General features: G+C 36.3%; 1 protein-coding gene across 1 annotated transcript in view; it reads right to left on the bottom strand.

Annotated features, from left to right (window-relative positions):
• Nucleotides 1–6,578: 6,578 nt before the first annotated feature.
• Nucleotides 6,579–15,290, bottom strand: part of ARL15 (ADP ribosylation factor like GTPase 15) — a 323,722-nt gene continuing 315,010 nt past the window's right edge. Inside the window, exon 5 of the mRNA XM_054031835.1 lies at nucleotides 6,579–10,450. Coding sequence (XP_053887810.1) covers nucleotides 10,298–10,450 — 153 coding nt within the window. The 3' untranslated portion in view covers nucleotides 6,579–10,297. The remainder of the gene's footprint in view (nucleotides 10,451–15,290) is intronic.

Below are 15,290 nucleotides of genomic sequence, written 5' to 3'. Positions count from 1 at the left end.
ATTAAATCATACGGTCTCTCACACTACTAGACAGACCCTTCTTTTGACCATATGCCACATTGTTTGCTTAGCTTCAGGCAGCTAGCAAAGAGAAGTTTGTGGCAGTCTTCGCTTTAGAGGACTTCCCTTGAAAGTTTTGGGTGTCTGGGATTGCATTGTATATAACCCACGATCTTTGGGAAACACCAGTGAGATGCTCTCATTTCTAGCAATTATTTTACATCCAATCACCTTTTTAAGGTTTTCTATAGGCTAGAAGCATATCTCCTCCCCCCCCCCGATGAAAGCTGAGATTAGCCGTATTTCCAGTCCCTCCCCCCGCTACCCCCCCCAAATTAGGTGTTCTGGGGAACAGGATTGCCAGCACTAGCTTCACATGCTCCAAAGGCTGTTTCTATTCACATTTAATATAGAATTCAAATATATCATCAATATCCCACTGCATTTCAGAACTTAAGACAATTTGAACCACTTGTGTTCAGAATGTTGCAGAAGATTTTGTATCACTCTTCCCACCACAGTCTCTAGTATTACACATTATTACACCAAATAGGGCTCAATACCCAGGGAGGACTAGAATACAGACCACCCTCTCTAGCTGTGTTGGCTCTGCAGTACTAATAGGGGTATATAGTTGAAGAGGCTGTTTTAATCACAGAAATTAGCATACATAACTGAATACACAGGGAACAGTTCTAATGAAGATGATGCTATTTTACAGAGCTACTTTCTGACCAGAACAGTACTTAAAGTTATGGATCTGTTATATGAGCAAGAACCTCACTCCTAAATAATGGCGGTACATGAACTGTGTGCAAGTTCTTCCAACCATTTCCTTTGATCTATGAGCATTGCATTGAGCTTATTCAGGATGACATTCAGCCAGATGTCTCTCATTCAAACATAACTGCCTGATACTTGGGAGACATTTCATAAAGGGTCATCCATGGAGGGGACACAGAGCAGAGAGTCTCAGATCATACTTCTTTACAATATGCTCTAGCTGCCTCACTTGCATACTGAACTGGAATGTGATGATTCCTTGATTTAGAATCAATTTGTACATGAATCCACTCTCATTCAAAGGGCTTGAATTTGTGTATTCTTGATTGCCTTCAAAATATGAGTATCAGATAATACATTCAAATGTATTAACCACCTGCCAAATTTACACCTATTTGGACAAATAGTCAAATTAAAAAGTAGCTCAATATGTCAGGTTTGAAGACATGCGGCCATTGGAAATTTTTCCTTTTCCATATCTTAATGCCAGAGGATATGGGGTTTGTCGTTTCCTTAGACTGTAGATGTTACATGTAATTCAGAATCGTGGTCTGTGTTTCACAAGCATCTTACCCTGTTGTGCTGAAGTCAAGTATCCACAGCAGGTGCCCTGTGTTCCCTTTGCTGATCGACTTATCCACTTAGTGCTTTTTCTATGCAAAGGGCAAGGAGCATGCTACTAATGTCTCAAGGAGATCCTCCCCCACAAAAGAAAATAAACTTTCAGACTATTTTGGGGTATAGCTGTTGATGCCCTCTCCTCCTGTTCTGACCCAGCTGGGCCTCTTTCTTCAGCCGATCCCTTTCAGCAGTCTTTTCAATAGGATCTGTAGTGGTGGTTGATCTCTCCAAGGCCTGCATTTCTGCACTGAGGACCTCAGCCCAGCAAGTCTAATAGAAGCTCCTTGTGCTCTTATCTCCCATAGCCCTATTCTTGGGTCAGTAATAGCTCATTTTGATTGAAAGGTGGACTTTAATGTCTCTTGGAGTCTCCGCCACCACCTGTCCCCTCCTCCCATATCAAGGATGCCATTTTAGGCAGGAGTGTTACTTACTCTATAGCCATCCCATGATAAGCAGTTATATTGAGGCTTGTTCCTAGTCCTCTCCTCTCAGGGATGGAGCAGATAGCATGGACATCTATTAATTTTCTGCTGGTTAATTTTGTTGGAGGGAGTTGGGTGGTATCTCTACTGTTCCCAGTTAAGCAGTCCTTTGGGAGAGGGACAAATGAATGAATAAAAAATAAATCTAATCTTATCCAGGCATATTTGGAGCTGTCTAGCCACCTTCTCCTTTAGGAATCCTCCCCCTCGGATGATTACAGAGAAGAAATAGTATGTGAAGGTGTTACTATTGAGAGTACTTTTATAAAAGGAAGAGCCATACTTCTGAACATTCAAGTATGGACAGGAATTGAAGGTAAAGAAAGTAACTGAAAATACCTATCATCAATGGACTTAGCTTTAAGTAGCCAGGTAAAATATGAGATCATTCCCAAAAATCATCTGGTTGAACCTACGTAGCACCACCACCACCTGGATCTCAGAAAATAAAAGGCCAGTCTCAAATGAGGCAGAGTTTTTCTTCTGTTCTGGTTGATTTGACTGACATGAAAAGGTAAAAGCAACACAGTGACTGCTGAAACTCTCATGAACTACCAGCATAGCAGGAATCAGCAGACCACCTACCCGCTCACCAAAACAGCTGTGCTGGATTATTTCTTACTGCCTTTATAGGAGAAATAACAAAAATATTCTTGTTCTCCTCCACAGTATGTGATTTCTTTAACAGCCTGGTCAATAGATTAATAATAATGTCTAAGCATACCAAAGGATCATGAAGTCTCAATATTAAAGATCCTTTGAGGTTAAAGCAAGTTTTAAGAGCAGGCAAGAAGCTTATTTACAATCTGTTATACTAAGCTCTCATGTTGCCATCATGTCTCAGTAGAGATGTGCCTGAACCCAAACCTCAGCAGATCCATACATCCTGAACAGTGGAAGAATTCAGTTCATAATCTCAGAGGTTGGGCCCACGCTACAGAGGCCAGTACCTGCAGGAAGCTAAGAAATTCTATTTTCACGGTCTATGCAGAGCAGGAAGGGAAGGGGGATAATCTCGTAGCTCAATCTCAGGACTCAGAGCTAGGCGATTTGGGATTATTTCTGGTTCTGCCACAGACTTCCAAGGATGAATATTAGGTACTCAGTTTGTACAGTGATGATCACAGAAAAGGATATAAAACAATCAATACAAAAAACTTTTCACTAAAATATTGAGTTGTTTACTTCTATACTGAACTGTATTGAGTTTCATTCATATATGAATTGAATTAAAGCACCTTGATTAATAAAATTAACAGTAATATCCAAGTACCTTTAAACATTTGTTTGTAATATCGTTTATAAGTATTATTGCCATTTCCTGGGTTGACAATTTCACCCCGTTTATCACTTTCAGCTTGAATTATTTTTTCAGCTGTGGCTCATGTTAATTGTGGAAGAAGCTAATAGATAGGAATGTGAGATAAACATGCCTAATACCTTTAATGTATGTGATGACTTTACCAGGCTTATGGTACTGTATTTACTGTAAACAAAAGGTCATGCTCATAGAGGTAATGGGCCAAACTATGAACTATTCTGCATAGTGACATCTGGGCAGCTTGGTACAAAAGACATACTATCTTCCAAAGTATGATTAGCTACTTTAATTAGCACTGGTGCCACTGACCTTGGGGAGAGCAAACATTGAAAAGCAAGTGTAAACCAAGGAGGAATAAGTCTTTCTGGTTAGCATGCACTGCATTTTAGTAATAGTTGATTAAGAAAAAGATTGTTATTCTGTTGATTTACCTTTTTAGCAGTCAATGTCTATCAAGCTTTTTCTTTTTGGAACAACAGAACGAAATGCAGGGACTGCATGTACATTTAAATATTCTTAAACACAAAAGCAATTCCACAAATACAGTAGGTTTAGACAGCCTAAATTACAAGCACAACAATAGGGTCAGTCCCCTTCACATATTGAAATGCAGGTGGGTTCCCTAAAGAGGTAGTGTGTGTGTTTTAATGAAATAGCATTGATGTAGTTTTGTTAATAATGTAAACTTGTCCTTTCAAAACAAACTAGAAAACTACACCACAATTTTCTTAAAATTGGGATCAAGAGTTAATTTGGGGGCTTGATCCTACCTAGATCCCTGGTGTTAATCACTTATCTTGTGTATAGCAGCTATCGCACTTGTGTGTGTGAGGACAGTAGTTAGTTCTGAAAAACATGCAGATGTGCATTATGTTTTGGAGGGTAGAGCTAAGACCTCAAGAAGTTCAGGAAGTTAGCATGCCACTGATGAGAAATGGATTTAGAAATACTTGTATAGAAATTGAGTTCCAATCCCAATTCACAGCATGAACTGTTATTTTATAAGGACCATGTCAAAGTTGACAGGCCCCAAATGGCATTTACAATAAAATGATAAAGAAATGCCTTTTTGATCCTGAAAAATCATCAACCTTGCAAATCCAATACTGCCACATTGTTAAAATACTAGCTACTCTGCTGGGTGATTAGCTTTAAATCCAGGTTTGTTTTTTATGGCTGTGTATGCAAGTCATGCTGCAGCTCTACTCTGCCATTCTGCAAACTTCTTTGTGATGAGGCAGGGTATTGATACTATTTCTACTGTACAAGAATCCTTCTCTTGGGATTTCCATGATTCAGCATTCCACCCATTAATAACGGATAACAAAAAGTAAAACCAATCTTGTGTGGTATCTCAAGGTAAATATGGCTCTAAACTGTGTGAAATCCCTCATAGCAAATTTACAAATATATGATTTTTACATTGTTTTGTTTAATAGATGCACGTTCTTTCCATTGCCTGTTCAAATGTAATGTATTCAACATATGTTTCATAGTAATAGAGATGGACTATTTCCTCCCCACCCCCAGTTTAAATAGGCGGATGTAAAAGGATAAAGATAATTCTTTGTCATTAGTTTTATTTTTTAATATATAATGCATTTTAATATTGGAATCAAATTAATTATGCAATTGTTTTCTTTCACAAAATGTATACAAAATCTTCATGATTCATGTATCAATGTAGTAGTAGGTGAGCAAGTTTCAATAAATTAGGAAAATAATATTTTCCTCGTGTAAAACTTCCAATTTCTAATGTATAAAATGTTAGGCCTACAATTACAAAGATCCTCCTTATAAAATAGGATATATTTGGACAATATTTCACTCTATTTCCATAGTAGCAACAAGTTAATGATATGAACCAGACATCACCCCTCTTCTGCACCCCCAAATTCCTAGTTAGTTTTCTCTAAATATTCCAAACCTTTGGCTGCTTTGCTGAATAGAATTTCTGAAGTGTTTCTGATTTACACATTGCTAGGCTTGCCAACCAAATGATTAAGAACACTCCCGTCCATTGTCATGCCCTTTTCTTACTTGAAAAGGGTTTTGTGTTTTCATTTGACTCTGTCCCTTTCTGGACTGTAAAAGCAAGGACATTTGTACGAGTTACAGTAAGTGGAGGAAATCAGTGTACTCATTGCAAATTCATATTTTACAAAGATTGCTCTGCATATTTCCCACGCAAAGCTATCAAGAAACAAATGTTACATTTTTAAATGAACTTCTGTGAATCCTGCATTGGAGACAATGCTTTTTTTCTTTTCTTATTGTTATAATTGTAATTTATATTAAATGTAGCCATAATGGAGCTCAGCAGTCTCATAACGGTTAGCTAAATCTAGCCTGATCTTCACACCAACCCATACAGTAGATGGAAGTTATTCATTTTACATGGTGGTTTATGAGGTTGGGAAAGGAAATGGTGTCCTCTATCACCACATGTAACAGAGCGCAGTGGCCCTATCTGCCTTTCAAGGTCCAGTCCAACTTCAGGCTGTGGTTGAGGGATAGAGACCTTGTGTTTTTGCATGGGATAATGCACTCTCTCCCTCCCCCATTGTTAATCTAGTGGTTTCGCTGGCTAACGCAGTACTCCAGACACACACGTGTTCTGATCTGTTTGTACTATCAGGTCAAGGGGCTAATAACCTAACGAAAATTCTTTAAAGTTCTATTAAATGACGCATGATTATTAGATTTCCATTCATCTATGAATATGAAAACAAAGCATGAAGAAAATACTATTAGTTGTCAAATCTTCTAATTCCATCCTAGTCTTGATAGTTATAACTGCCTACTTTGGAAACCAAACCAGGAATGTGCAGCCAGCCTGACCAATGCTGTATCTCAATCAGTTGCCTAACAGCTTTGTTTTGCTGGCATTTTGTATACTCAAACAGTATGAGACAAGATAATGTTGCACTGGAGTCCAAAACTGTCTTGAGAGTTATTTGTCTTCAATTGCATTCCTTTGAATAAGTTTATTTGTTTACACTTTGAAGGGGTTCCCCTCAGTACATGCACCATATAGTAATGTGGCAGTTCTATTTAAAATCTTTAATCTTACTTAGTATTTGTTTTTCAATCTGAGCTTCAGAAGTAATTACTAGGAATCATTTCCATTTGTAGTCCTGCAATAATTCTACAGTATATTTTAAAAATATTTCTGAAATAGGAAAACTCATTAAGAATATAAGCCAGCTAGAAATACCAATTGAATATTTATGTTATGCATAGATATGTCATATTATTCCAAATTAATCATTTGTTTTGACCCAAAAGTACATATTTTGAAAATCTGTTTCAAGGTAGTGAAAAATGTACTTCTAAAAATTAACATTGAAAAGATTCAAGCTTACCACTTCAGTTCTACTCAGTGTTTATTTTCATATTTTGATCGTGGAAATCATGTATAAATCAGACAGTACAAGTTCCTCTGGTCTTGCAGTTGCCTACATGAATGGGTCAACTACTAAGTATAGACGATGTATTTTTAGTATAAAGTCAGGATAATATGACATTTAACTATCAACCAATACTCAATTACAGAAAAAATACAAAGTTTTGTAATATAAATTAATTGCCATTACAAAAAGGCAACTGTAGTAGCTAATAAGGTACAAAAATCTGTAACTTCTATAAATATAATGAAACGCCAGAAACTAAATGAAATAATACATCACAGATTTCTGTATAGCACATCTGAATATGCAAACTAAGACACATAGCACATTATACAGCAAGAAAGACTATCAAAAACATTAACAAGGATTTCCAAAACCACAGCAAATTCTGTTAGTACAAGTACAGGACAGAACATGGAAGCAACAAGATGACCAGCTCAGAACTGCTAGACAAAGGAGGACAGTTGTAAAACATTAGGCGTCAGACAGAAGCATGTCAAAAACAGCTGTTGTTGGATACTGATTGATAATGTTTTTATTCTGACTGCTGAAACACTGCAGACAGACATAGGTCTGAGAAGCCGCCCAGTGTGGGCACATCCACACACACACAAAAACACACACCCAGAAAGTAATTTAACAGATGGCTAAAGAACATTAAACCACAATATCTTTTTTTTTAAAAAGACAATATTCACTGTTTAATGAAGTTGCATGGAAAGTAGCTAGTTCCTAGTGATTGAATTTATTTAATCTAAACGATGAATGCACAGGAAGAGAAAACAGTAATTGAGATTGGTCATCTGAATAAAAATTGTGTGGTGTTCACAGATTCTGTATTAAGAATATTCAAGAATACTTTAGACAAAGAAAGTGTGACATGAATGGCTATGAATTTTTTAATCCCTCCATAAAAAAGGTGAAAGTGTTTAAACATTTAAAATCTACAAATCCATTATAATCCATTCACAGACAGAACCACATTCAAAGTAATGTTAAACACCTTTTTTGAATCCTTAAACAGTTATGAGGTATTGTTTCAACCTGTAGTATAGAGCGATTACTAAGAATATGCACATTGAAAATCATTACAAAAAAATTTCACTGATCCTGTGCAGCTGACATTTTCCTAAAGAAAATAATTAAACATCAAAAGGTCCTAATATACTGTATAAGAGAGTATGGCTAAAGCCACATTCTGATTGGCTAGTTGGGCCTTCTTGATGTCACTGCTATGTAGCACTTTCCAACAGTGCATAGTTGAGATCTCATGACCAAACTAATATCAACCCCCCATGACCTTTCCACCAAATTCACTGTTGGTGTAAATTAATAAGAAGTAAGTGGAGTTGGTCTCATCTACACCTGTTGTGAATTTGATTAATTACATCTAATATGGGCCACAGGGCAGAAAATAGTAAAAAGATTGTTCCTCCCACCCTCTAATTTTAAACTGAAAAGCAGCTAAAGTTTACAATGCTACCTTTTCCCTTCCTCTTGCCCCCAGAGCAGGCTTCCCTTTTGCATGCAGCCTGCTTCCCCTTATTACTCTCATCCTCCTCCAAACAGCTTCTTTTGCAGATGCCTGAGAACTTTAAATTGTTTGTGTTACCTGAAAGAGTGAATTGGAAGCTCTAAATTAGATCCCAATTCCTATTTAGTTCAGGTGAAGGGAGCCCACTCAAGGTACATAGCAATACCTGAGGGGCAGCAAGTGTGCTTCCAATTCATAGAAGGAGAGTTGGGAGCTGGTTTTGAGTAACATGAACAGTTTAAGTTCCTGAGTATCTGCAGAAGAGGTGCCTTGGGGCAGCACATGGGTAAGAAATACAAAGATAGGGGAAGAGAGGAAGAGGAAAGGGTCAGTGATCCCAGATGCTCTCTAGCCAGGAGATTCTAGCACTTTGGTCACTTTCAGCTCTCAGTTTCTATTACACAATTAATTCAGAAGCGACTCAGGAACCCCGGTTTAGTTTTGATTATAGGAAGTGAGTTGAAGAAGCCTCTACCAGGCTACACGCTTATATTGAAGTGGGACTCAGGGAAGTTCACAAGTGAGGGAAGAAGTGATCCAAATAGTTCAAGGAAACTTAAAAAGGTAAAAGTTATAGAAACCAGTTAATTTAACAAAGAGTACATTACAAATAGAGAACCAGGTTTTATAGGCTCTCCCTCACTATTTTTTCTTATCCTCAAACTAACTATAAACTATAATAAACTTAAAGAAATGAACTTTCAGAGTGAAAAGACATGTTGCATAAAGCTCTGAAAAGTAGGTTTTTAAGAAGATTTTTCAAAACCTGAAACTCAGAATCAAGATGGATTTCTATACCCTCAATATGCCATTGCAGGGTATGCATCAAGCAGGATACTGGTGCATGTGGGCAGCTAACTAGACGAGGCACAACAACCAAGATATGTATTAAACATCTACTGATTTCTACACCCTTTTGTGATATCTGGTTTTATTATGAACCAATGAACTGAGAAGCTCATTTGAAAACCAAACTGATTTATATAATTTTAAAACTGCCAAAAGGCATGCAAACGCTGCAAACCTGGGGTGACTGGGGCTAAGGGGTCGAATATGTATTGCATTCCTAGAACTGAATGGAGTTTTTCCAAATTTGTTCAAAACTTTGGTTCTGATTAATAAACTTTTTACTAACATTCAGTCCTCAGCAAATTTCTGAAGGCATTTTTTAAAGTCCTGAAAATAGGGGTTTATAACAGAGATATTGGCAGACCCTTAACTATAGTATAGAGGCAGGAGCACAGTTGTGATAACAATACTACTTTGAGTGAGAGATACAGGAGATTCCTTAATTTAAATGTCACACTTCATGCTATTTATCCAGCCTGCATCCACATCGGAGTTAAAATACATATACTCTTGCTGCTCTTTAATCATAGTCACTAAAAAAAACTGGTAAACTTTATTTTATTCAACCTATTTCATTTAAAAAAATATTATCTACTTAAATTGTATCTGCAATTTTATGCAAGCTACTTTTTATATTCCAGATAATCCAAAGTCCATAGCAAATGCTGATATGTGCACAGGTTGTGTTTGTGTCTTATTTCCCCTTACTCCCACTAACTTCACTGCTTGTGCCTTTGAAAAGGTTAAGAATTAGAATAGTAATCAACCAGCAAGGTATTTGTATTTTCATTCAGTAAGACTTCAGACTAGACTTTGCATCAAGACATTTCCTTGCTTGTAAGCTGATTTACGGGTACTCTCAATGGCCGTCCTTTCCAGATAGCTAGTTTACTGACCCCAAGGACTAACACACAAAGCAATATCCACAAATTCTTATGACACTTACTTTTCAGAAAACATAGTTGGTGGTATTTTTTTTCAAACCTTTACAGACTGTGACTTTGTGCATGCAGAATTCCATATCAAGTATATTTTTATGATAATGCAGGGAGAAAACATGCAGTGAACAGAATTAGTGGTAAACAAAGAGTAACTCCCTATATTTCAGTAGTGTGATGACTTAACTGGAATAATCATATACCCAATTTACATTTATTTTAACAAACAGCTCTTCTGCACTAAATGAAAGTTTATATTGACTGTAAGCTGTAACGCAGTCTTGATACCAAATCATAGTTAAGCAGAATAAACAGGTACAACGATGATTGGAGAGGCAGTCCTCTTTCCTAGCTTTTCACATTCTTGAAGGCTCAAGCTCTCTCTCTTCTAGCAAATTGATCAGAAGGGTGAAGCTGTCTTTTACTGCTTCCATATCATCCAGGGAGCAGGGTTTAAGAATCCAGCGCTTTCCTCGTGCAAGTGGTTCAAGTTCAAAATATTTTTTGATCTATTTTAAAAAAAAGTAAAAAAAGAAAAATTAATATTTCTTTCATATTACAGCTAGTCTCTTGAAAATAAAATGTGGAAAAAACTCAGAGGACACTCATTTTTAGAATCACATCCCACAGCTGTTCTTATACTACAGGTTATATGTTGTGACCGGAAAGTGTCTTCTTTAGGGGTGAGTGACCTGCTTTGCAAGCCACCATTCTACCAATACATTTAATAGCATGGGAGGTCTGAGAGAGAATTATATGCACTTAAGGCATAGAGTAAAGTATATTAAGCAAGTGTTCAAAAAAAGTAAAAAAAAATAACAGCAAGCAACTTCATAAACAGCTGGGCTTGTACTTTAAAATCAACCTCATGACATGCTGCACCATATTGTTATTGATAAACATCTGTAACTACCTGATCAACCAAAATATGTAACGCACACAAATGTAATTGTTAAAAAATTCCCCAAACTTAGGTACTTGATTCAATGGTAAATTACAGTAGAGGTTTCCTGGGAACCTCAAGCAACAGAATGCTAGATGCAAACGACTTACACAACCAACTGACTCATTTGTAGATATACAGCAAAGACTAGGATATTAATGTGATCAAGGTAACAATAAGTATAATGTATGAGAGATGCTGTCTTTCTGTCTCTGATTGGCACATAGCATATTCTAGGTACAATAAAATTAAACATTAGTATTACCATAGAACAGTAGTTTTCAACCTGTGGTCCATGGACCCGTGTGGGCCCACACACTATGTCTAAGATTTCCAAAGGGGTCTGCCCCGCCATTTGACATTTTTTAAGGGGCTGCAAATCAGAAAAGATTGAAAACCACTGATATAGAACAATGACAGTTAAGCTGTGAACCTTTTTGACGAAATTAAATCTCACTGTGGTATTTCTACACTAGTCATGTAGAAGAGATATGAAAAAACTGTAAATTTAAACATTTGTCATTAAAAGTTGTGAGTATCAACATACTTGAAAGAAAATATTTGGGAAGATGTAGCCCCCAGTAAAGATTTCATTGACATTCATGATAGCAGCCATAAAGCAGGAGACACTTTTAGACAAGTAAGGAAAGCCAGGTATATGTTGGCTGTTCTTCCCAAACTCACTGAAAGGTTTTTACTTCTTTTAAACACAATAGTCTCATTGTGGTTTAAATAAATTATCAAGAAAAAAAATAGGTTCAATAAATTCCTTGGTGTTTTTTTTTTTTTTTTTTTCTTAAAAAAGAAGAGGTATAATAGGTACTTTTCAGACTATTTTGATCAATGGATTTCATTAAGCTGTGTTTGTCAAGGAAAATTCCAACATACTTTTTCCTTAGTCAGTATTTGATCCAGAAAACCTATTAATGTCTGACACATCAAATGGACTTTTATCATATAACTGCAATTACATGCATCAATGTTTGCTATTGTCAACAAACCAATAGAAATATTTTGTCCTTACGAAGTTTAGTCTGAACATTCTTGTACCGAGGAATGTTTTTGCAAGAAATATTAACTTTCCGCTCTCATAAAGACAGCCACAAACATGCACAATCATAGTAATTATTATTTTTATTTGTACTGTGGTAGCAACCAGAGGCCACAATCAGGTATCAGAAGCCCTATAGCACTAGACTCATTAACTAAATCTTCTAAAGACTAAACAAGCTGTACATTCTCCTTGCAGCTCTTCAAAATGTCCCTACAACTGTTTTGTTTACCTGGTAACCTAATTGAATACTAGAAGCCTGTAGTAATTTTATTAATTGACATAAATCTGAATTTATGTAGTGTTGTGACAAGATACTTAGATGAAGTGCTAGACAGAAGTCTATATTAGAAATATTACAGTGAGGTAGGAGAGATTACTTATCTACAATTATCTATAAAGGTAACTGCATTACTAGGGATCTTGATCATAGTTATCAGAAAAGTTGATATTTCTATTTAAATAAAGAAGTGGGAACAGCTGCCCGTCTCAGCTCATAAATAGTCAAACCTAGATTTGTTAAACAATGCAGAGTCAGGTTGGTAACAACCTAGAAAGATGATTTAAAATCAAGAGTAGATAAAGTGTAGGAATACTTACCTATGAACAGCAGTTACCAAACCATTATTTACTGTGCTTTCCCTTTGTGTAAAACATTATTAAAATTATCACCAATAGTACAAGTTTAAAATTTGCAATAACATTGCAAAAATTGCCTAAAATCTTGAGACAATTAAGGATTTTGGAACTTAATTTTTAATACTATTAGGATACCTATTTCAGATCATTATTATTAAATCTACATGTCAGTGTGGTAAATCATTAGAATATACAGTAATCTAGTGAAGGTATGTATGTTGAAGTCTTTCATATAGTAGAAATTATACTAAGTCAATTTAGGTCAATGTTTAACCAAAGTACACGTTGAATGCTAAGTATGGAGAGGAAGTGAAAGCTGTACAAAAACATAACATATCAAGGTTTCACTATAGCCATTTGATAAAAGGACCCTGCTGGTGTTAAGCTGACAAATATGGCTGAGTAACCTGAGATTTTCAGACCTCTAACCTACAGAATGCCTACCATACACCGCCTACTGGTAGACCGATGCCATCTGCCCCACTGATTACATACAAGTCTTAATTTACAATCCTATTTATACTAGATGCTTGAAATAGGGCCAACCAAGGCTGATTATCAAAAGGTAATTGCATTTTAATGATGGAGTCCTTGAGCTTAAGCTTTAAAATTTACAATATATGAAATGGGGAGGGGGGAGATAGCTCAGTGGTTTGAGCATTGGCCTGCTAAACCCAGGGTTGTGAGTTCAATCCTTGAGGGGGCCATTTAGGGATCTGGGGCAAAATCAGTACTTGGTCTTGTTAGTGAAGGCAGGGGGCTGGACTTGATGACCTTTCAAGGTCCCTTCCAGTTCTTTAATTTATGAAAATGCACATGGAAAAGAAGTAACAGCACCAAGCACGTTAGTCTTCATGCAACTTAGATCAAAAATAACAACCACTTACCAGGTCATACTGTTGTTAAGATGTAGCCTACAATCATTTTGTACATTTCAGTGACAGTATGTTCAAAAACAAAGTCAATAATTGAGTAATAAAACAGGGCAAAATTCCCTTTGGTAAATTGGTATAGGAAAAATTGTTTTCTTGACAAAAATTTAAAATCCCATTCTTTGGTTTTTTTATTTCTTGGTATGTAAATAAAATATAGAAATTAAATTAACAATCTGGCACAAATATTCTCTCTCTGTGAGGGTAATCAATGTTCCAAAATATCCACAGTCAGAGAACCCAAATCTTGGTGGTTGCTGAAATAAGAGGAAGTTGATCATTAGGCAGTGGCTTTTGGAGTAGGAACCTCTAGTGATGACACCACAGAACAGCTGTTTGGAATACCCATAGGAGTGCAGCTATTCTGAGAAAAAGGCTTGCTAGCTAACTTGTCTCTAATCCAGATATAGAAAGGGACTATTATTAGCCTACCTCTATTTTAGATATTTAACAACAGTGGCATAGAAGGGATCTTCAGAATAATTCATTGTACGTTATTACATTATCCAATTTAATCTTTACACTACAGTGGATGAACCTCAATAAGTCAAGGGCTTTGGGAACTGTTTCCATTATTTTGAAGTCTCTGGAAATTAGTTTGCATACACAAACATTTCTCCTATAATTCAAACCAGTGTTTGCTCTCTTATATATACAAAGTGTGATTCAATTCTAAAAACAAACATTTTCAGACTAAAAAAGAAGCCTGCACTATGCATCTGAGATAAGACAGTGACTCAAAAGCTAGATTGGCATAATTAGGTGCCCTATGTTGGGTATATGGTCTACATTTCTGCTGGAATATTCTCTCTCTAACTTATCTCCCCTCCACCATCCCCTTATTTCTTTGTATTTGTTTTCAACATTGTCTTTACTTCATTTTCACACATTTATTCCTTAAGGGATTTTTTTCTCTCTGCTCTTATTTTCACAACTCTTCTAGGCATGATGCAACCCAACCACCACCAAAATGTCTGAGTGGGTTTGAAACGGTGTGAACAGCCTACCTACCCTAGTTCTTGCACAATTTCTCATCACAGTAGGACGAAAAGGGGGTCATTTTGGAGCTCTTCTGTCTTCTCCTATTGCCTGAATGGTGAAAAGGGTCTCTTCCTGTCCATGGGATATATAAGCTGAATATAAAGCTACAAACACCTGCCTCAGGTATCCTGCACTCAACATACAATTATCTGTCTTGAACAAACTGGCATTTTAAATTATTTACAACACGATTACAACATTTCTAAAAACTGAGGTTAGAAAGAAATATGATTAATTAAATGCACATCACTGTAAGACTTCTGTAACGTCTTCTAGTGCTCCCCATTTTGGGCCTTCATCCCACAATGGGGCCTTGTCATGTTGCAAAAATTAAGTTGTATTGATACTACATTCTGTAATCAATAGCCCCCCCAACATGTTCAATACTATTCTCTCCCAACTGAATACACTAGAAATGTAATTCTCAAACACTGCTTTTTCCAATATGTAGATTAAGCAAAAACTGGCAAAGAATCATGCCCAGATCCTTAGCAAGTGTAAATCAGCATAATAGCATGATGATTGTGGTCCTACACCAATGTACACAGGCTAAGTATCTGGCCCCAAAGTTAATTTCATATGTGACATTACTAATGTGCATCTATTCCATTCATAAAACTCATTTCAGTGAAATGTGCTGATGTGCTATATTCTTATAGGACAACTCAGGAAAAAAATTGCTTTGATTGTACTGATGGCTATGAATGTATTTCAGTATCCTTTTAGATAAAAAAAAAAATCAT

The sequence above is a fragment of the Malaclemys terrapin genome, chromosome 6 (assembly GCF_027887155.1).
Source record: "Malaclemys terrapin pileata isolate rMalTer1 chromosome 6, rMalTer1.hap1, whole genome shotgun sequence".
Classification (NCBI taxonomy): Eukaryota; Metazoa; Chordata; order Testudines; family Emydidae; genus Malaclemys; species Malaclemys terrapin.
Note: the sequence above shows the minus strand (reverse complement) of the source record. Positions and strands in the feature narration are given on the sequence as shown.